The 21082-nt window shown below is 42.9% G+C and overlaps 1 protein-coding gene across 1 annotated transcript in view; it reads right to left on the bottom strand.

Moving 5' to 3' along the window:
* LOC129149287 (adhesion G protein-coupled receptor E2-like) overlaps positions 1-21082 on the bottom strand; it is a 44060-nt gene that overhangs the window by 2816 nt on the left and 20162 nt on the right. The window contains exons 9-17 of the mRNA XM_054716867.1: positions 15618-15725; positions 15200-15430; positions 14854-15020; positions 13556-13753; positions 13049-13284; positions 5662-5728; positions 5059-5150; positions 4063-4231; positions 3867-3977 (exon numbers count right to left, since the gene is read on the bottom strand). Of these exons, the coding sequence (XP_054572842.1) occupies positions 3867-3977; positions 4063-4231; positions 5059-5150; positions 5662-5728; positions 13049-13284; positions 13556-13753; positions 14854-15020; positions 15200-15430; positions 15618-15725 (1379 nt within the window). The remainder of the gene's footprint in view (positions 1-3866; positions 3978-4062; positions 4232-5058; positions 5151-5661; positions 5729-13048; positions 13285-13555; positions 13754-14853; positions 15021-15199; positions 15431-15617; positions 15726-21082) is intronic.

Below are 21082 nucleotides of genomic sequence, written 5' to 3'. Positions count from 1 at the left end.
TATAGCATTGTTATTGGTTGAATTCTATACCCTCAAAATTCATATGTTGAAATCCTAACCTCCAGGACCTCAGAACATGACTATACTTAGACAAAGGGTTTTAAAAAGAGATTATTACGTTAAAATAAGGACATTAGGGTGAGCTCTAACCTAATATGATTTGTGTCCTTACTCAAAGAATGGAGATTAGGGGTAATGTCAGCAAGATGGCAGAATAGGAAGCTCCAGACTTCCTTCTCCTCATGGACACATCAATTCACCAACAATACAATTAATCCATTTCTCTTGTGAAAAATCCAGAGATCACTTGAGAGGCTGCTGCACCCCAGCTGCATTGAGTATGACACCAGCTGCATTGAAGTCAGTAGGAAAATTCATGGCATCATCTTGCCACAGGAGATGACTGACTTGTACGGCCAGCATTCTAACATTTTGAGGGTCTGCCTGAGGGACTGGGTTTTGTCTGCCTGAGAAGTTGGGAGGCACTGAGAACAAAGGGGATGGATTGGACCAGCACACACTAACTACCCATTGGTCTTTCTCCACTTTAGCAGAGAGCAAATGAAGAACAAGTGGTGCAGCCGCTGTAGAAAACAGTACGGAGTTTCCTCAAAAATTTAAAAATGGGCCCTGGCCAGTGTGGCCTAGTTAGTTCAAGCATTGTGCCAGACACTGAAAGGTTGTGGGTTCGATTCCTGATCAGGGAACATACCTGGGTTGTGAATTCTATCCTTAGTCAGGAAGAGTACTGAGGCAGCCAATCAGTGTTTTGTCCTCACACCTCTCTCTGTCTCTCTCTCCCTTCTCCTTTTTCTTTAAGCATGCTCTTGGGTGAGTATTAGAAAACAATTAAAAAACAACAACAATGTTGTTGTTGAACTACCTTATGACCCAGAGATTCCACTTCTTGGAACATATCTAAAGAAACCCAGAACAATACTTCAAAAGAATATGTGCACCCTTATGTTCATTGCAATATTATATACAATAGCCAAGATTTGGAAGCAGCCAAAGTGTCCATCAATAGATAAGTGGATAAAAAAGCTGTTGGTACATTTACACAATGGAATACCATGTGGATATATATATATATATATATATATATATATATATATATATATATATATATATTATATATATATATGAAATCTTATCCTTTACAGCAGCATGGATGGACCTTGACATTATTATGCAAAGTGAAATAAGAAGACAAATACCACATGATTTCACTTATATGTGGAATCTAATGAACAAAATAATTTAGCAAAATATAAATAGAAGCATAGATATTTAGAACAGATTGACAGCTGTCAGATGAAAGGGGTTTTGGGGAGCTGGGTGAAAAAAGGTGAAGAGATTAAGCGAAAAATATATTTATACATATGACATATAAACATGGACAAAATTATGGTTATAGCAAGAGGGAAAGTTGGTTGGGGAGAGGTGGAGATGGGCAAAGAGGGATAAATGGATGCAAAGAGAGAATTTTCTTTGGGCGGTGAGCACACGATGCAGTGCGCAGATGATGTTTTATTTAGTTGCACACTTGAAACCTGTCTGTTTTTTAAACCAATATCACCCAAAATTCAACAAGAAAGAAGTTTATAAATACTCTACTTCAGGAAATTATTCAGAACTGAACACAAGAGGAAGTACATGTAACAGGTTTAACACAGGAGTGGCATGATTTCATTTGTGTTTTGAAAGAATCCCTCTGACTTCTGTGTAAAGAGGCATTGGAAGATGACAAGAGTAGGAAGGGGTAGTCAGTCAGAAGGGTATTGCAGTGATTCAGACATGAAGTTGGCAGCCTGGCTCAGGAGGGGGTGATGGAGACTGAGCCATCTGGCACATGAGGGACATACTGAGAAGATAAGAACAATAGGGCTGTATAATGGATAGGTTTTAGTGGGAAATAAGATAACTGTAGTGTAACATTCAGGTTTCAAACTTATACAATGGAATGGATGTAGTGCCATTCAGAGAGAGAAAGACACCATGGAAAAGGATGGGATTAGGGTGAAGATGGTGAGTCATAAATTGGAAGGCTGAGTTTAAGGTGTCCTGGTAATATCAAAGATGTCAAGTAACTGGAAATACTCAGAGCTAGAGAAACTTATGTGGCCATCATTGGCATCTATATGGTGACTGACTCTAAGGAATGAATTCCATTGCCTAGGAAGAAAGAATTTAATGAGAATTTAAATTGGTTGAAGCTATAAAAGAATCAAAGAGAGAAAAGCTAGAGATAATGGAGAAAGACATGGAGGAGGGGCATGTGAGTAGATTCTAGACAGGATAAGGATGGAGTGTTTCATGAGAAAGAGTGATAAATAGTGTAAGAAGTTTCTGGAAAGATTTTAGGGGCATGGAGATCATTGTAAAACTAAAAGATATTTGCTTTGATGGAATGATGGGGAAAGAAGTAAAAATACATGAATTGAGGGAATGAATTTAAGGCAAGGAAAGAGCAACAAAGAAAAGTCAACTCTTGGCTGGTAGCTAGAAGGAAATGGTAGGCCAAGTGGTACATGTTTGTAAGATGGAAAAAAATCAAACATGTTGCTACAACATTGGGAAGAATGCTTTTGAGAAGGTGAGGGAAGAATGAAGGGGATAAGGGTTGGAGAAAGACAAGGAGGGAGGAGGGAGAGAGAATGTGTGAACAATAGTGTAAGAATAATTGATAAGGCAAGAATGTTGGGATTCAAGGTGAAGGTGAAAGTTGTTTTCAGAGAGAAAAGAAATGGTGTGAATGATATGGCAATGTGGAGAAGGTGCATGCTAATGTAATGTGTGGTTGAGAGGGTGCAGTTCACAGGGTCATCGCAATGACTCGGATTTTCTCTGTGGAATATGTGGCAAGAATATTTGCTGAGAAAGGGAGAGGGGATAGAAGATTCAACAGTGAAACCAGTGCTTGTGGAATATGGGTGAACAGGTAAAAAATATACAGGACTTTCTGGGAGTATAGTAGGCTCCTTTTTAAAAATTTTATTTTAAAATATGTTTTTATTATTTGAGAAAGAGTGAAGAAGTTAGAGTTTTAGAGCGCTAGAAACATTGATCAGCTGCCTCCTACATACTTCCTACTGGGGATCAACCCAGCAACTCAGGAGTGTGCCCTGACCAGGAACTGAACCAGGGACCTCTTGGTTCATGGGTCAATGCTCAACCACTGAGCCACAGTAGGCGGGCACAGCAGGCTCCTTTAAATGGGAAAGAAGACTCAAGGGGTTTAATGGAAGATGGAAGAAGAGGTGAGAAATTGTAAGTAAGAGAACTTTCTATGTCTAAAAAAACTGTAAAAAGAACTTGGTAAATCTAAACCACTGGTGGTTCTTAGTAATCATTTCCGTGAATTATCCCATGCAATTATGGCTTTTCCTTCCTGGTTTTACAGTGGATGGAGGGTGCTGAACATATCAGGCAGCCTCCTTAAGTCTAAAATGCTAGCTAACACTTATTTCCATTTATTTCTTAAATATGTACATTATTTCCCCCCATTTTTGCCTTTTTGTTGTGTTTCTGAGTGACTACGAGATAAAAGTGGATGGAAGGGTAAGATAATGTGGGACTGAGTGGAATGTGAATCCCTGCTTCAGATCATTGTTCTTGCTTATTTAGCTAACTATGCATGGCACACGGCAGGTGTTCAATAAGAGTGCTAATGTGTAAAAGTCAAGATGAACACAGTCCTAAGGAGTAAGAGCAAAATATACTGTATATTTTCTAAGTGGGACCATTGCTAATGGTTAAGGAATCAAAGATTAAATTCAGTGGGAGCCATCCTAGGGCATCACCTACTGTATGCCCAGGTTGTCCAGTGTGTTGGGCATGAGGTACTCAATCAGTTAGGACCTTACCACACTGTGTTTAGGGGCATCCGACAGGAGTCCGCTGGAGAGGGTGTATTGCTCAGACTCTGCTTTGGTTTTCCTGACCCCTTCCCACCATTTCCTGTATTGTTGGCGGACCTGCAGAGGCAAAGCATGCTCTGAGTCAGCTCACTGAGAAGAGTGAGAGTGGAAAGAATCTTGAGCAGGAGGTGGACAGTGGTACCTGCTGGCTGAGGAGACAGTACACCAGGAAGATGAAGACGCCCTGCAGGCTGTTGATGATGGTGAAGAGATAGGCCATGGCGAGAGCAGCTGGACCCACCTGCAGGATTCCCAGACACCACGTGCAGCCCAAGATGAAGAGCTGAGCTATCGCTTTAAATGTCAGCATCCTGGGTAGGAGGAGATGAGTGGCCCATGGTGCACCCAGAGCAACAGAATCAAGGCCATTCTCATCTCCTCCCTATGAATGTTCCTGCCTTCCCTGTTGGTAATCAGTTCACAGACAGAGTTGTGTTCAGCTTTGACCTTGACTGTCAATGATTCTCCACAATAGAAATGCTACTTGGGTCCAGGATGGCATTTTGATTGAACTGAGTAGGGTTGTGACACTTCATAATGTAAGTTTCAAAAAAAAATTCTATAATGCTCCCTGGTGATGCCTAATTTTATTCAGACAACATTACTGAGTCTGTGCATCAGGCTGTGTTCTGGGGCCTGGGTATTAAAAGTAACAGAGGCAAGATTTTTATTTTCATAAAGGTCACAGGCTATTCCAATGACTAACACAATGGAATAACGACATGCAAAATGTAGAAAGGACACTGGAGAGGGGTGAGAAGGAGCCTGACCGAGAGTGGGTATGGAAGTGTAGACTGGGTTGTGAAAGGAGTCACATATTTTTCTAAGTGCACACAGGTTCTTTGTACTTTTGTTGTAGGACTGCTGACAAAAGTCCAAAGAATGTTTATCAACAAATGTCAATCCTTCCTTGTTACTGAGGGAGTTACAAGCTGAGATTAGAGACAGAACATTGCGGCTGGAAAGTCAGCAGCCCACCACAGAATCCAAGCTGACTGCCGTTGGAGGACAGCTGCATCTCTTTACTCTGGGTTCCCTCAGAAGACCCTGCGATGAGACGTCATGGCTTCTAAGGCACATGGATTTACTCTTGGGACCACACATGTTTGTGGGGTTATCACCCTCTTCTCCATTTTACCTTGTATTCTTGAGGGTGGACACATCACTGTTGAGCGAAGAGAGTTTGCTTTTCAAAATCCAGAGGGTCATCAGAAAGAAAGCTAGATTGACCTTCAGGAAAACACACAAGGTTTAGTGAATAAAATTTGAGTTTGTTATCTCTAGCCTAGCCTGTTCAACAGAAATTCCACATTTAAGTAGTTTTTATATTACACTACTAAACTACTAAAGCTAGAGCTTGTAGTTTTAGGAGCAGTCTTAGAAAAACAAAGCAGCTGAAACCGGTTTGGCTCAGTGGATAGAGCATCGGCCTGCGGACTGAAAGGTCCCAGGTTCGATTCCGGTCAGGGGCATGTACCTTGGTTGTGGGCACATCCCCAGTGGGGGGTATGCAGGAGGCAGCTGATCGATGTTTCTCTCTCATCAATGTTTCTAACTCTCTACCCTCTCCCTGCCTCTCTGTAAAAAATCAATAAAATATATTAAAAAAAAAAAAAGAAAAAAAAAGAAGAGCAAACCCAAGGCAACCCAGGGACATTTTTGCTCATGTCATCCTCCCACCTCTTTATAAGTCTAATGACCCTCAGCTGAGCCTTAAGGATTCTCTGATGTCTCTACTCACAAAGAGGATGGCACAGACAGGTCCAAGGAAGCCCCATATAAATCCTTTTTCTGGGTGGAGCCAGCAGCTAAGAAAGAGAGAGAATTAAAAATGCATCGTCTCACTCCAACAAGAATTGTTTGAGTTGTCTTGTACCCATGGTGTGGGGAAGTGGGTTTATGATATCTAAATCCAGCCTACCACCAGGAATGCTCAGGACCTACTCAAGAAGGCAAATAATCCTTTCCACTAATATTTACAGGGTAAAATAAGATTGTTGTTAGAGTAATAAATTTGACAGTAAAATAGTAGTCAAGTTTTCAGGCAAATTTAAATTGGCTAGTTGAGACAAGCAAATATTCTAGAAAAATTAATTGTAGTGGACAAAAAACAGTTCCTAAAGTGTTAACTAATATTTTTATTGGTAGTTCATCTCATGATAAAATTGCACACCATGTAATGAACCTAAAACAGTAGTATTATAGTGCAAAAAATTAAAATTTAAAAGCCATCAAGACTACATTATAAAATTTTCAAAAGCCTCCTAATATTTAAATCAAAAAAGGGGGGAATAGTAGAAGAATATCATGTAAGGAAAAATATCCTATAAGTAAATTACATCTAGAAAACTAATACTTTAGAAAATTAATTGTAAGGCTAAAAGCAAGACACCCATGAAAAACACACAAGGTGTCAAAACAAGCCAAAGGAAAATCATTTGAGCAAAAAATGAAATAGGATCCCAAGTCAAATTTATAGAAAATATTCCTTTATTAACTTTTGGTCGAGAATATGTTTGTATATTTTCAGAAAACAACTCCGAGACCATGTGGATTCTAGCAACAGAGAGGAATCGACAGGACTACTCCAGCCATGAAGACAGAAGAGAAGCAGTCCAGAGATGGAAGACGCTGACGTTGCCTTGCCATACTAGCAGTCAGCAGCTGTGCGTCACTGCAGGTTGCCCAGGACCAAAGCAGAGAGAGTCGGACCTGCATTACCACCATTTGTCCACCATCCAGAACTGAAATATCATTGCTGACATGTACACATAAGGAACTGTCTGACATTGAAATTGGGTCTCAAAAGAACTGTTGGCCCAGAAAGAAACTCACTACAGACTGATTCATTTGCCTGTCAGCATAATCATTATTGCTTGTCTCATTTTTGGTTCTTATTAAGTGTATTTCTAATAGCACATGATCTCACTCATCTAGGGGAAATAATGAACAACATAGACTGATGAACAAGAACAGACCCAGAAACAAGGAGGCATGGATCAGACTGTTGGGCCTCAGAGGGAGGGTAGTGGAGGGTGGGGGTAAAGGGGAGAGATCAACCAAAGGACTTGTGTGCATGCATATGAGCCTAACCAGTGGTTAAGGACAACAGGGGGGTGGGGGCATGCGTGGGGAGGGGTGGGAGATGGAAATGGGGGGATGAAGACAAATATGTGATACCTTAATCAATAAAGAAATTAATTAAAATAAAAAAATAAATAAAATAAAATAAAATAAAAATGCATCGGTCCTTAGAAATGTAGAACAATTATGCAAATTCATTCATTAATTCATTCATCAGCAAACATTGAGTGTCTCTTCTGTGATAGGCTCTCTGGTTGGCTCTGAAGATACCCTCATGAAGAAAGTAAGCATGGCCTTCAATCCCACACATCTCACAGACACACAATGAGACACCCTGCAACAACAAAACAAAACTGGGAACACTCTATCCACTGAGCAAAACCAGCTAGGGCTGAGTTTTTTAAATTATGGCTTTTTTGAGAGGTAACTCACCAGAACATTCACCCATTTGAACTGTACAGTTCAGTGACCTTTAAAATATTCATAGAGTTGCCCTAGCTTGTTTGCTCAGTGGATAGAGCATTGACTTGCAGACTGAAAGGTCATGGGTTGCAGGCTCAATCTGCAGTAGGGGCCGTGCAAGAGGCAGCCAATTAATGATTCTCTCTCATCATTGATGTTTCTATCTCTCTCTACCTCTCTTTTCTTCTCTGAAATCAATAAAAATATATTTAAAAAAATTTAGTGTTGGTCAATCATTACCACAATCTAACTTTAGAACATTTCCAACTCCTCAAAAAGAAACTCATTCCTACTGGCAGTCACTCCTCATTCCTGCTTCCATGTACCTCACCACCCACCATAGCCCCATGGCATCGTTAATCTACTTTCTGTCTCTATGGATTTGCTTATTTTGGACATAAATGGAATTGTACAATACGTGGTATTTTATGACTGGGTTCTGTCACCTAGCATGTTTTCAATCAAGGTTCACCCATGTTGCAGTATGTTTTTATGGCTGAATAATCTTTTTAAAAATTATTATTATTTTTGTTGTTCTTACTCATCGGAGGATATTTTTCCATTGATTTTTTTTTTAAGGGATAGTGGAAGAGAGAGGGCAAGACGGAGAGAAACATTGATGTGAGAGAAACACATCAAATGGTTGCCTCCTGCACACGCTCTCAATCAGGGCCAGGGAGGAGCCTACAACCAAGGTACGTGCCTTTGACCTGAATCAACCCAGGACCCTTTGGTCCGCAGGCTGATGCTCTATCCACTTAGCCAAACCGACTAGGGCAGTCTTTTTATTTTAACCTTTTAACTTAATTGCAGTGAAGTGACATCTCATTTTGATTTTTTTGATTTTCACTTTCCTAATGACTGACGATGTTGAGCAACTTTTTATACACTCACTGGTCATTTACATATCTTGGAAGAAATGTCTATTCAAATCTGTCCATTTTCACTTATTTATTTTTTATTTTATTTATTTAAATCTTAATTTAAAAAATATTGATTTCAGAGAGGAAAGGAGAGGGAAAGAGAGATAGAAACACCATAATGAGAGAGAATCATCAGTCAGCTGCCTCCTGCACACTCCACACTGGGAATCAAGCCTACAACCCGGGCATGTGCCCTGACATGGGATCAAATCCAGGACCTCATGGTTCCCAGGTCGACGCTCAACCACTGAACCATGCTGGCTGGGCTATTTAAATCTTTATTGTTGAAAGTATTACTTAGGTCCTCTTTCTCTTTTGTCCATTTTTAAATTGGGTTGTCTTTTGTTGTTGAGTTGTTCCACTTAATCTTAACAACAGTGCAAAACAGAAGTTCTCTTCTGATTACAGGTTTGTAACTGAAGTATAAAGGGCTTAAGGTTTTACTGATAAACAGTGACAGAATTCACTCTTGATCCACTTTAGGGTAAGGAACAGGGGTGGGAAAAAGTAGGCTTACAGTTGTATATATGTGAAGCAGTTTATTCTTGTACTATTACTTATTAATTATTGTATTGTTTTCCATACCAACAATTGTAAACATTTTGCCTACGCTTGTGCAGAGGACATTTCAGGGCAAGGGAGAGTGTAGTAGGACACTGAAATGTACACTGAGAAAAATGTAAGCAAGAAAGAACTAATGTGTCCAAGAAGGAATCTCTCTATAGCTAAGTTGATGCAGGCACACGTAAGTTTGAGCAGCATGTTGTGGGGAAGAGTGCAGCTTCTGGGAGACTGACTTCCTGAATGTAAGTGTGCAGACTTGTTCTCCTTCTAAAAACAACAAACACATAAGCAACACAACTAAAACCAACCATTTCAAAACTCTGACAACTACCCAAAGCCACACAACAAACTGAAGTAGTCTATCCAACAGAAACTACCGAAGCTTGATAAAGTTGGTGAGGAAGGACTCTGTGATGTTTCAACTCTGAACTATTTCCACTCCTTCTCTCCCCAGCTTAGTGGTGAGGCCACCAAGGGCTGGTAGCATGGCAGACAACAGGGAGATCTGGCATTTTTTGGAGCTCATTTGAAAGTATCATCATTATCTCCAGAGCAAAGTCAGTATTTTTTTCTGACCCTTTAGCTATCTGGGAAACCTGTAGTCTCCAAATTTGGTGTGTATTTTATTCCACTGAAAGCTCATCTCAGTGAGAGACAAAACAGCCTGCCCTTAGGGCATGCCTGTCAGTAACTTTGCTGTGATTTCAGGTGGTGTCAACAAGAACTTGTCTGAGGCCCTGGCTGGGTGGCTCAGTTGGTTGGCGTGTGGTCCCAATGCATCAGGGTTGCAGGTTCAATCCCAGGTCAGGGCTCATACAAGAATCAACCAATAAATGCATAAATAAATCAACAAGAATGCATAAATAAATGGAACAACAAATCAGAAGTGTTGTTTGCAAATACCTTCTCCCATTTAGTGGGTTGCCTTTGGATATCTATCCAAAAATTTTTAAAACATTTATTCACAAAGATATATGCATGGCTATGTTCACTGCAGCATTATTCATGGTGGACAAGACATGGAAACAACCAAAGTGTTTTTCGATAGATGGTTGGATAAAGAAGATGTACTTATTACATACAAAGGAATACTACTCCGCCATAAGGACACATGAAATTGTCTTTGTGACAACATAGATGGATCTTGAGAATATCATGCTAAGCAAAACAATTCAGACAAAAAAAAATCAAGAATCCTATGATTTCACTCATTTGTAAGATACAAAACTGAAAGCAAGAAATGAACAAACAAGACAATAAACAAACAAAAAGTCATAGACACAGCCCTAACTGGTTTGGCTCAGTGGATAGAGTGATAGCCTGTGGACTGAAGGGTCTCGGGTTCGATTCCGGTCAAGGGCACATGCCTGGATTGTGGGCTTGATCCCCAAGAGAGGGCATGCATGAGGCAGCCAACCAATGATTATCTCACCATTGATGTTTCTATCCCTCTCTCACTTCCTCTCTGATATCAATAAAAATATATTAAAAAAAAATCATAGACACAGACAACAGTATGGTGGTTACCAGAGGGTAAGAGGGGTAGGAGGAGGAAGTAAAGGGTAAAGGGGGAAAATATAGGTTGATGGAAGGAGATTTGACTTTGGATGGTAAACATACAATGCAATATACAGATTATGTATTATAGAACTGTACACTTAAAACATATTTAATGTTATTAACCAATGTCACCCCAATAAATCTAATTAAAATATTTTAATTTGTACTTGTATGTTTATAGCAGCATTTTTCATAATAGTGAAAAAATGGAAACAATCAAAATGTTTGTCATCTGTTGGATGGATAAAAAATGTGATATATCTATATAATGGAATATTATTTACAAAACAACAATACCAGAAACAACAACAATTCCAGGTGAGGCCTGGAAGCTGCAGAAATGGCCACAATCACAGCCGGGACTCCGTAGCCCACAGGTCATGATACTTGCTACAACATGATGAACCTTGTACACATCATGCTAAGAATCCAGTCACAAAACACAGCACTTATGGTTTCATTTATGGGAAAATCCAGGGTAGGTAGATCCATAGTTTAGTGGTTGTCAGGGGTTGGGGAGGAGGAGTAGCTAGCAGGAATGAGGACTGCATGATTCTGCATGATACAAGATTTCTTTCTTTTTGTTGTTGTTAATCTTCACCCGAGGATATTTTTCCATTGATGTTTAGAGAGAGTGGAAGATAGGGGGAGAGACAGAGAGAGAGAAACATTGATGTGAGAGAGACACATTGATTGGTTGCCTCCTGAAAGCATGCTGACCAACTGGGTCACAACCGGGGTTGACCAGGGATCAAACCTGCAACTGAGGTACATGCCCTTGACTGGAACCAAACCTGAGACCCTTCAGTCCGCAGGCCAACACTCTGTCCATTGAACCAAACCAGCTAGGGCACAAGGTTTCCTTTTGGGAATTGAAAACATTGTGAAATTTGATTGTGGTGATAGGTGTACAACTCTGTGATTATTGGAAGAACCCTTTAAAGGTATATGGAATATATTTCAAAATGAAGTGAAAACATTAAGCCTAGTATAAAAAGGTGAAAATAAAAGAGTGCAAGCTCTGGAGAATGTCTCCCTTGATTTGAATCCCAGCTCTGCTACTTACTAGCTGTGCCCCTTTTATTGGGCATTTATTTAAACTATTTGTGCCTCGATTTATTTATCTGTAAAATGGGTCAAATCACAGTGTCTAGTTCACAGTATTGGTGTGAAGAAGCATTGCATTAACTAATATAAAAATGGTTAGAAAAGTGCCTGGCACAGCCTGGCTGGTATGGCTCAGTGGATTGAACATCATCCCATGCACTGAGAGGTTGCTGGTTTGATTGCCAGTCAGGACACATGCCCAGGTTGTGGGCTCCATCCCCAGTAGGGGGCATGCAGAAAGCAGCACATCAATGTTTCTATTTCTCTCTTTTCCCTTCCTCTGTCTCTAAAAATCAATAAAAACGTATATTTTTAAAAAGAAATACAAAAGTGCCTAGCACAGTCCAGCTGGTGTGGCTCAGTGGTTGAGTATTGAGCTATAAACCAGGAGGTCACGATTTGATTCCCAGTCAGAAGGTCACAGTTCGATTCCCGGTTTGTGGGCTCAATTCCCAGTGTGGGGCATGCAGGAAGCAGCCAATCAATGATTGATGTTTCTCTCTCTCCTCCCTTTCTCTTTGAAATAAATATTTTAAAAAGGGCTTGGCACAGAGTAAGCATCATGTTAATCTCAACTATGTTACAATCTATAGTTGTGGGAAAAAGTAGGCTTACAGTTGTATATATGGAGAGACAAATATACAAATATAATTATAATTATATTTATAATTTGTATATTTATACAAATTATAAATATAAATATAATTATAATTATAATTATAATTATAATTAATAGAGCTAATTATTTAAATCAGCTCTATTTTTCCAAACATAAATTAGGGACAACCTGTATGATTTGGATAAAGAGGTAGGTTAAATTGTTTATAATGATGTCCTAAGCACCTTTTTTCATTATACCTTTGTTACTTATGGAGAGTTTTAGAGACATTCTTCTTAAGCATTATAAATTAGAAGGCCAGTGCATGACATTTGTGCACTGGCGGTGGGAGGGAGGGGTGTCCTTCAGCCCGGCCTGTGCCCTCTCGCAGTCTGGGACCCCTTTGGGGATGTCCGACTGCCGGTTTAGGCCTGCTCCCCTAAGCCGGCAGATGGACATCCCCCAAGGGGTCCTTAGTACTGCCATGGAGGAGGGAGAGGTTCCCGCCACCATTGCTGCACTTGCCAGCCATGAGCCTGGTTTCTGGCTGAGCAGTGCTCCCCCTGTGGGAGCGCACTGACCACGAGGGGGCAGCTCCAGGGTTGAACATCTGCCTCCTGATGGTCAGTGCGCATCTTAGCGACTGCTCATTCTGCTGTTTGGTCAATTCGCATATTAGCCTTTTATTATACAGGAAAGCCATCAGAAAGATGCCCTAACCATCATCACTGATTGTCTCTATTCATATGATCTGTCATAATCAGAATGCTATGTTGGTTCCACAAAGCCATGGTCATGGAGAAGTAAAAGAAATGGGAATTTGCCCTTACCGAGCAGGTGTTCCATAAAGGTGAGGCCTGGATGCTGCAGAAATGGCCACAATCACAGCTGGGACTCCGTAGCCCACAGGGAGCATGAACTTCTTCATGAACCTGCTCACACTGGAGTAGTTGACCACCGTCAGGTTGCGTGTGGTGAGGAAGAGGTGCAGGCCCTCCAGCAGCATCCAGGTGAAGGAGGCCAGGTAGAGATAGTGTAAGGCACCCGCGATGATGGCGCACAGCACCTGGGGGAGGAGTGAGAGTCAGCAGGTGGGATTGTCAAGGTGGAGCATGGACCCAGGACCTCTCCTATACCTTGCCATTTTGGAGAACTCTGCTGTTTAGGAAGGAATTGTCCAAAGAAGCTGTGATTTCTATTTGGGTCAGTCAATGTAAAATTGGCTACGTACCCCTCTAACCTTCCCCAAACCCAAAGTCATTTTATTAAGGTGTCCAATGCAAGTGTACTCCTCATTCCATGGTCAGGGCATGCATCCTTTGGGACAGTGTCAGTACCTTGTTCTCAGTTCTGTCGATGGCCGTGAGGAAGAGCAGGTGGGCCAGGAAGAGGCAGAGCGAGAGCTGCAGGTGGAGTGAGGTGCTGGTGTTCTGGATGGCTTTGCACAGCAGGAAGGTGAGGGCCGCCAGGAGGAGGCACAGCAGAGAGAGGCTCAGCCCCACGTAGGTGATCACAGCCAGGGCGGGATCCTCCTCCTGGCACCCAGCAAAGAGGAGAGAGCAGTCACATTCTCCTAATCTGGGTTAATGATCCTTCTACCATTTTCAGTTTTGGGCAGGGTACAACACAATTAGGAATGGAGGAGCCAGGTAAATTTGTGATGTTTATGGACACTGTTAGAATTCTAGGGGGTCCTGAACTGACTAATTCAGACTCTGTACACATTGAGGGATAAGAGAGTCCTCATTCAGGACCAAGCCCTGGAAATCATAGGATTGATTTTCCTTCATGACTAAGCTTATAGATTATCATGTGAGAGTCACAGAGGCACACGGCTCCATGTTGAGCATCATCCTCCATCCCCATGAAGTGATACTGTGTGACAGAGTCTGTATCCAGAGACTCGATGTCCAGGGATCAACTTCCCACCTTGGACTTATTCACCTCATCCCTGCAACACCTGTTCCTTACAGATTTAGATCCTTGGTTAAAGAAGGAAAAGTATTGATGATGGTGGTAGCTTGAAATTAATATTTCCAGCCTAATTTTTTATTATTTATTTAAAAATATATTTGTATTGATTTCAGAGAAGAAGGGAGAGGGAGAGAGAGCGAGAGCTAGAAACATCAATGATGAGAGAGGATCATTGATCGGCTGCCTCTTGCACACCCCCTACCAGGGATTGAGCCTGCAACCCGGGCTTGTGCCCTTGACCAGAATCAAAAGCGGGACCCTGCAGTCCTTATGCTGATGCTCTAGCCACTGAGACAAAGTGGCTAGGGCTCCTGCCTGTTTTTTAAAGATTAAAAATTTTCCTGCCTGATTTTTCAAATTATCTTAAATCTATAAGGAGATATATTTAAAAAAGTAATTTTAGTGTAAGTAGGTGAGAGAGAGAAAGAGGGATGGAGAGAGAGAAAAACAGAAATGTGAATATGATAAAGGAAATGGAGGACAGCAATCCTCAGATGAGATGTTTGTGTATGACCCTGACTGGATATCCCAGCTGCACCATGTTTATTTGTTGACCCACATAAATTGCAGAATAATAAATTATGTTTTTTAGGTGCAACATGCATGGGAATTTATTACATAGCGATAGACATTGAACAAAGTCCCTTCTCAAGGCTCTCACCTGCCCCTCATAGTGGGCCATGAGGACGGCAAAGCTGCTGAGGTGGGTGCATTGGCAGGTGGTACTGGCGTCTCTGGTGCCCACCATCCAGCAGCCTTTGGTGGACCAATGACCACTTCCATTCTGGCCAGACTCCCAGAAGACACAGAACACCTTCTGCCTTGGTCCTGGGGTCACTGACTGTAGGAACAGGGCGAGGTGTGAGCAGGTGGTTCTGGTGTTCATAAATGTTGACCCAAATCCTGCTTGTGATGGGCTTTCCTGGGTAGAAGATGCACCCATGGGAGAGCCCCTGAACCCCAAGACTGTGTCCAGGACTCGGGCCTCTTCCACAGCTCTGTTTCACCAGCACTCACGTGGTTGAAGACAAAGGTGACCGGGGAGCTGAGGTTCTGAGTGTCCTTATTGCTCACAAAGACGGATATGACATCTGAGAGCAGGACAGGGGAGCGTTCCTGCAACAGGCCCTTGTGTGTCTCATGCAGAACTGACTGCTCCTCAGTTTCCAGGACCAGTGGGGCCTCAGCCAGCAACTTGCCCATCCCTGGAGAGGAGACAAGGCCCACCACAGAAGGGCCTACAGACAAGGACAAGGTTGACATCTTGCGGTGTCCCAAAGGCCCCCTTCCTTCTTGGATGCATTCTCTCCTTTGACCCACCACAACCCATACTTCCCTTAATATTTAATTCTCTGTTTGTCACATCCTTGGGTGTCATGTTCCACTGTAAAGCCTTGTTGACCTTCTCTCCATATCTATCATTACCTGAGCCACCTGAGTCCTGCACCACATCCCAGTTCACCAGCATCGTTGCCTGATTAATACTCAGGGTGACATTCTTGTCTTCTTGCTCCTTCACTTCCAGGGACAGTTCTATGAGTTGTGGGAGTTACATAGGGAGTTAGATTAGTAACTGTGCCTGCAGTTGTAGCTATAATACCACTTTAATGTATAGATATCTTTTATATGTATACTAGTGGCCCAGTGCACAACATTTGTGCATGGAGTGGGGGTGTACCACAGCCCAGCCTGCACCCTCTCCAATCTGGGACCCCTCAGGGGATGTCTGACTACCAGTTCAACCAGCAGTCCGATATCTTTTCTGCAATCGGAGACCCCTGGCTCCTAACTGCTCACCTGCCTGCTTGCTTGCCTGATCGCCCCTAACCACTCTGCCTGCCGGCCTGATTGCCCCCAACTGCTACCCCCTTCTGGCCTGATCACCCCTAACTGCCCCCCCTGCGGACCTGCTCGCCTCCAACTGCCCCCATGCCGGCCTGCTTGCCCCCAACTCCCCCCCCCCACTGGCCTGCTCACCCCCAACCGTGCCCCCCTGCCAGCCTGATTACCCCCAACTGCCTTCCCTGCCAGACAACTTGCCCCAAACTGCCTCCCTGTGCCAGCCTGCTTGCCCCCATCTGCCTCCCCCTTGCCAACCAGATCGCCCCTAACCGCCTCTGCCTCCTCAGCCCCACCACCATGGCTTTGTCCAAAAGGACGTCTGGAAGGTCTCCTGATCTAATTAGCATATCACTCTTTTATTAGTATAGACTAGTGGCCTGGTACATGAAATTTATGCACGGGGGAGGGGTGTCCCTCAGCCTGGCCTGCACCCTTTCCAATCTGGGACATCCCTCTCACAAGCAGGTCAGCAGGCGAGCAGGCCAGCAGGGGAATGGCAGTTGGGGGCGAGCTGGCCAGCAGGGGGGGATTCAGTTGGGGTGAGCAGGCCAGCAGGGGGATGGCAGTTGCGGGTGAGCAGGCCAGCAGGGGGTGGCAGGTAGGGGCAATCAGGTTTGCAGGGGGGCAGTTGGGGGTGAGCAGGCCAATGGGGGGCATTTGGGGGCGAGCTGGCTGGCAGGGAGGGCAGTTGGGGGCAATCAGTCCAGCTGGGGCAGGCAGTTAGGGATGATCAGGCCAGAAGGGGGGGGGCAGTTGGGATTGATCAGGCCAGCAGGCAGAGTGGTTAGGGGTGATCAGGCAGGCTGGCAGGTCCCCAAATGCCCCCCCAGTGGCCTGCTCACCCCCAACTGCCCCCCTGCAAACCTGATTGCCCCTACCTGCCACCCCCTGCTGGCCTGCTCACCCGCAACTGCCATCCCCCTGCTGGCCTGCTCACCCCAGTGGCCTGCTCACCCCCAACTGCCATCTCCCACCGGCCAGCTTGCCCCCAACTGCCCCCCCAGTGGCCTGCTCACCCCCAACTGCCATCTCCCACCGGCCAGCTTGCCCCCAACTGCCCTCCCTGCCAGCCTGATCGCCCTTACCTGCCACCCCCTGCTGGCCTGCTTGCCCTCAACTGCCCCTCCTGCTGGCCTGTTCGCCCCCAACTGCTCTCCCCCCCACTGCCAGCCTGATTGCCCCTAACCACCTCTGTCTTGGCCCCACCACCATGGCTTTGTCCGGAAGGATGTCTGGAAGGTCACCCGGTCTAATTAGCATATTACCATTTTATTAGTATAGATTTTGTTTCACTATATACAAAATGTTATCTGTAATATTATTATAGGTATACCAAATAATGTCATATATATCCTATATAATAAAGAGGTAATATGCAAATTGACTGTCACTCCAACATACAAAATAGCCTCCTCCATCTGGTCAAAGATGGCTGCCCACATGTGGACACAAGATGGTCACCACAAGATGGCCAGCAGGGTAGGGCAGTTGTGGGTGATTAGGCCTGAAAAGGAGGAGAGTTGGCAGCGATCAGGCCAGCAGGAGAGGGCAGTTAGGGGTGACTTGGCTAGCAGAGAAGGGCAGTTGGGGGCGACAAGGCCTGGAGGTGAAGACAGTTGGGGGAGACCCAGGCCTGCAGGGGAGGGCAATTGGGGGGGGGCGGGGACCAGCCCTGCAGGGGAGGGCAGTTGGGAGCAACCAGGCCTGCAGGGGAGGGCCAGGCCTGCAGGGGAGGGCAGTTGGGGGGGACCAGGCCTGTAGGGGAGGGCAGTTGGGGCGACCAGACCTGTAGGGGAGGGCAGTTGGGGGCAACCAGGCCAGCAAGGGAGGGTAGTTGGGGGGGTTAGGCCTGCAGGGGAGGGCAGTTAGGAGCAATCAGAACTGCAGGAGAGGGCAGTTGGGGGTACTAGGCCTGCAGGGGAGGGCAGTTGGGGGAGACCAGGCTGGCAGGGGAGGGCAGTAGGGGTGACCATGACAGCAGGGGAGGGCAGTTAGGAGCAATCAGGCTGGCAGGGGAGCAGTTAGGCATCAATCAGACTGGCAGTGGAGTGGTTAGGGGCAATCAGGCAGGCAGGCAGGCAGGCAGGCAAGCGATTGGGAGCAAGCAGTCCTGGATTGTGAGAGGGATGTCCGACTATCCATTTAGGCCCGATCCTAGTGGGATCGGGTCTAAATGGGCAGTTGGTATATGTGCTGCCGAAGCGAGCACAATGGGCAGTTGGATATCCTTTGAGGGGTCCCAGATTGGAGAGGATGCAGGCTGTGCTGAGGGACACACACACCCTGTGCACGATTTCATGCACCGGGCCTCTAGTGTTATAATAAGACACGTATTTTGTATATGTAATAATGATATATATACCAATCTGAATTTTCAAAGGATTATCAGAGTAACTACCAATTATATAACCTGAATGAAATAAACAAATTCCTACAGACCCATGAGCTATAAAAGTAACTGAAGAAGTAGAGTCTGAACAGACCTGTTATAAATAAGAAGATCAAATCTGTAATCAAAACTTTCTAAGTGAAAAGTTCAGACCTGAATTCAACCAACCACTTAAGTAAGAGTTAACACAAATTCTTATACACTCCTAAAAAATAGAATGAAAAGGAACACTGAATAATTTTATGAGGCCACAATTACTCTAAAAACCAAACTAGAAAAAGACATCAAAAGAAAACAAAACTATAGGTCATTAACTCTTATGAACATAGATGCAAAAATCTTCAACAAAATATTAGGAATAAAGTTATCCAAGAAGGCTTAAGACTTGTCCACTGAAAACTACAAAATATTGTTAAAGAAATTTAAAAACCCTAAATAAATGGAAAGGTATGCTGTGATTATGAATTGGGAGGCTTAATATTTTAAACATGGCAAGATTCCCAAAAGTGATCTACAGATTCAATGCAATACTAACAATATTCCAAAAGCATATATATATATATATATATATATATATATATATATATTGCAAAAATGGAAAAGCTCATCCTAAAATTCATATGGTATTGTAAGAGGCCCCAATATCCAAACAATATTGAAAATGAAAAACAAAGTTGGAGAACTCAAACTTCCTGATTTCAAAATTTATTACTAGTATACAATAACCAGAGCAGTATGGTACTACCATGTGAGTAGACATATAAACCAACAAAATAAAATTGAGAGTAATAAACCCATTTAGTTATGGTCAACCGATTTTCAACAGAACCCTTCAATGAGGGAAAGAATAGTCGCTTCAGTAAATGGCGCTGGGGCATCTGGCTATGCACAAGCGAAAAAAGGAAGATGGACTCACACCTCACACAATACATAAAAAGCGGGTCAAAATGGATCAAAGAGCTACATTTAAGAGCTACAAATAGAGCAGTTAGGCCCAGCCCATGTAGTTCAGTGGTTGACCCAGGAACCAAGAGGCACCCTCCTTCCCCTCCTGTTTGATTCCTGGACAGGGCACATGCCCGGGTTGCAGGCTCTGTCTCATGTCGGGGTGTGCAGAGGCAGCCAATCAGTGATGTTTCTCTCTCATTGATGTTTCTATCTTTCTATCCCCCTCCCTTCCTCTCTCTCTAAAATAATCAATAAAAACATTAAAAAAAAAATAGAAGTTAGTAGGAAACACAAGAGTAAATCTTCATGACCTGGGATTTGGCAATCAATACTTAGATATGACACAAAGTGTACAACAAAAGAAAAAATAAAACGGTCTTTATCAAAATTTCATGCATCTATTTATTAAAGTAAAAAGACTGAAGAAAGTGCTAAGAATCTATAGGATGGGAAAACATATTAGCAAATCACATGTCTCATAAGGGTCTACTAGCAAATACGTAAAGAACATTTAAAACTAAATAACAAAAAGCCAAATAGCCCAATTAAAAAGTAGGCAAAGGACTTGAACAGACATTTACCCCAAAAAGATACACAAATGTTCAACAATCACTTGAAAAGATATTAAATATTACTAGTCATTAGGAAAATGTAAATCAAAACCCTAATGCAATCATGTCAAACTCAAAGGCTAACACGGGCCAAATAAACTAAGTTTTAGTTTATGTGGGCTGCAAAAAAAAACAAAAGCTTCAATTTTCAATGTATAATAGCATTATTACGTATCAAGCAGATTATTTTTACTTCAGAGCAAAAATATTCCAATGTCCACTTTTCTTGGAAATTTCGATGTTTGTCACCAATTTTTCATTTAGTTTTACTACCACTTGATTTCGATAGGGACATGCTGAATACGAAGGGCTGAAATAAATGAGTAATTGTTAACATAAAATAATAGAACATTTTTATAAAAATTAATATTTTTTCTTGAACATTAGCTTACCAGACACTGAATAACTGCATAAATTAATAGGCGTAACGCAAATAAACCTACTTTTCTTGTTCTCCGAAAGCAAAGTATTTTCTGTTGCACACACCAAACAAGTCAGTAAAAGACTAATGACTTGGCAGTCGGCTGCTAAAATATTCGCTGCTGGTATTAGTGGAGAGAAATGGTGAACCTGCACGTAAGGCGCGTAAGGGAAATGAATGCAATGATTCATTACAGTAATGAATGATTATAGTAATCAGTCATTAGCAAATGTTGTCGTTTGTTATTAATAATTATGTATAACAGGATATTGTAAAAATTAAGTTACAAAATTTTTATTAAAACGCTTTTTTACATACCACTATATTGGCTGGACTGCAAAAATACTCGTTGAGGGCCACAGGTAGCCCATGGACCGCAAGTTTGACATGCTTGCCCTAATGAGATATCACCTGACACACTAGAAAGGCTTTAATAAAACCAAAACAAAATGGAAGTAAGACGTTTTGCTGGGCATGTAAAGGATGGAACCCTCACACATTGCTGGGGGTGGAGGACAGAGCCATTTTGGAAAACAGTTTGGTGGCTCCTAAAGTTTGGGCATATAATTAGCATTATCACTCAGCAATTCCACTCCTACATATGGGCCCAAAGAACTGAAACAGTTATTCATACAGAAACTTGCACACCAAAATCATAGTAACTCTATTCACAATAGTC

Source organism: Eptesicus fuscus, chromosome 6 (genome assembly GCF_027574615.1).
Source record: "Eptesicus fuscus isolate TK198812 chromosome 6, DD_ASM_mEF_20220401, whole genome shotgun sequence".
Taxonomy (NCBI): Eukaryota; Metazoa; Chordata; class Mammalia; order Chiroptera; family Vespertilionidae; genus Eptesicus; species Eptesicus fuscus.
This window is presented reverse-complemented; position numbering and strand designations above follow the sequence as displayed.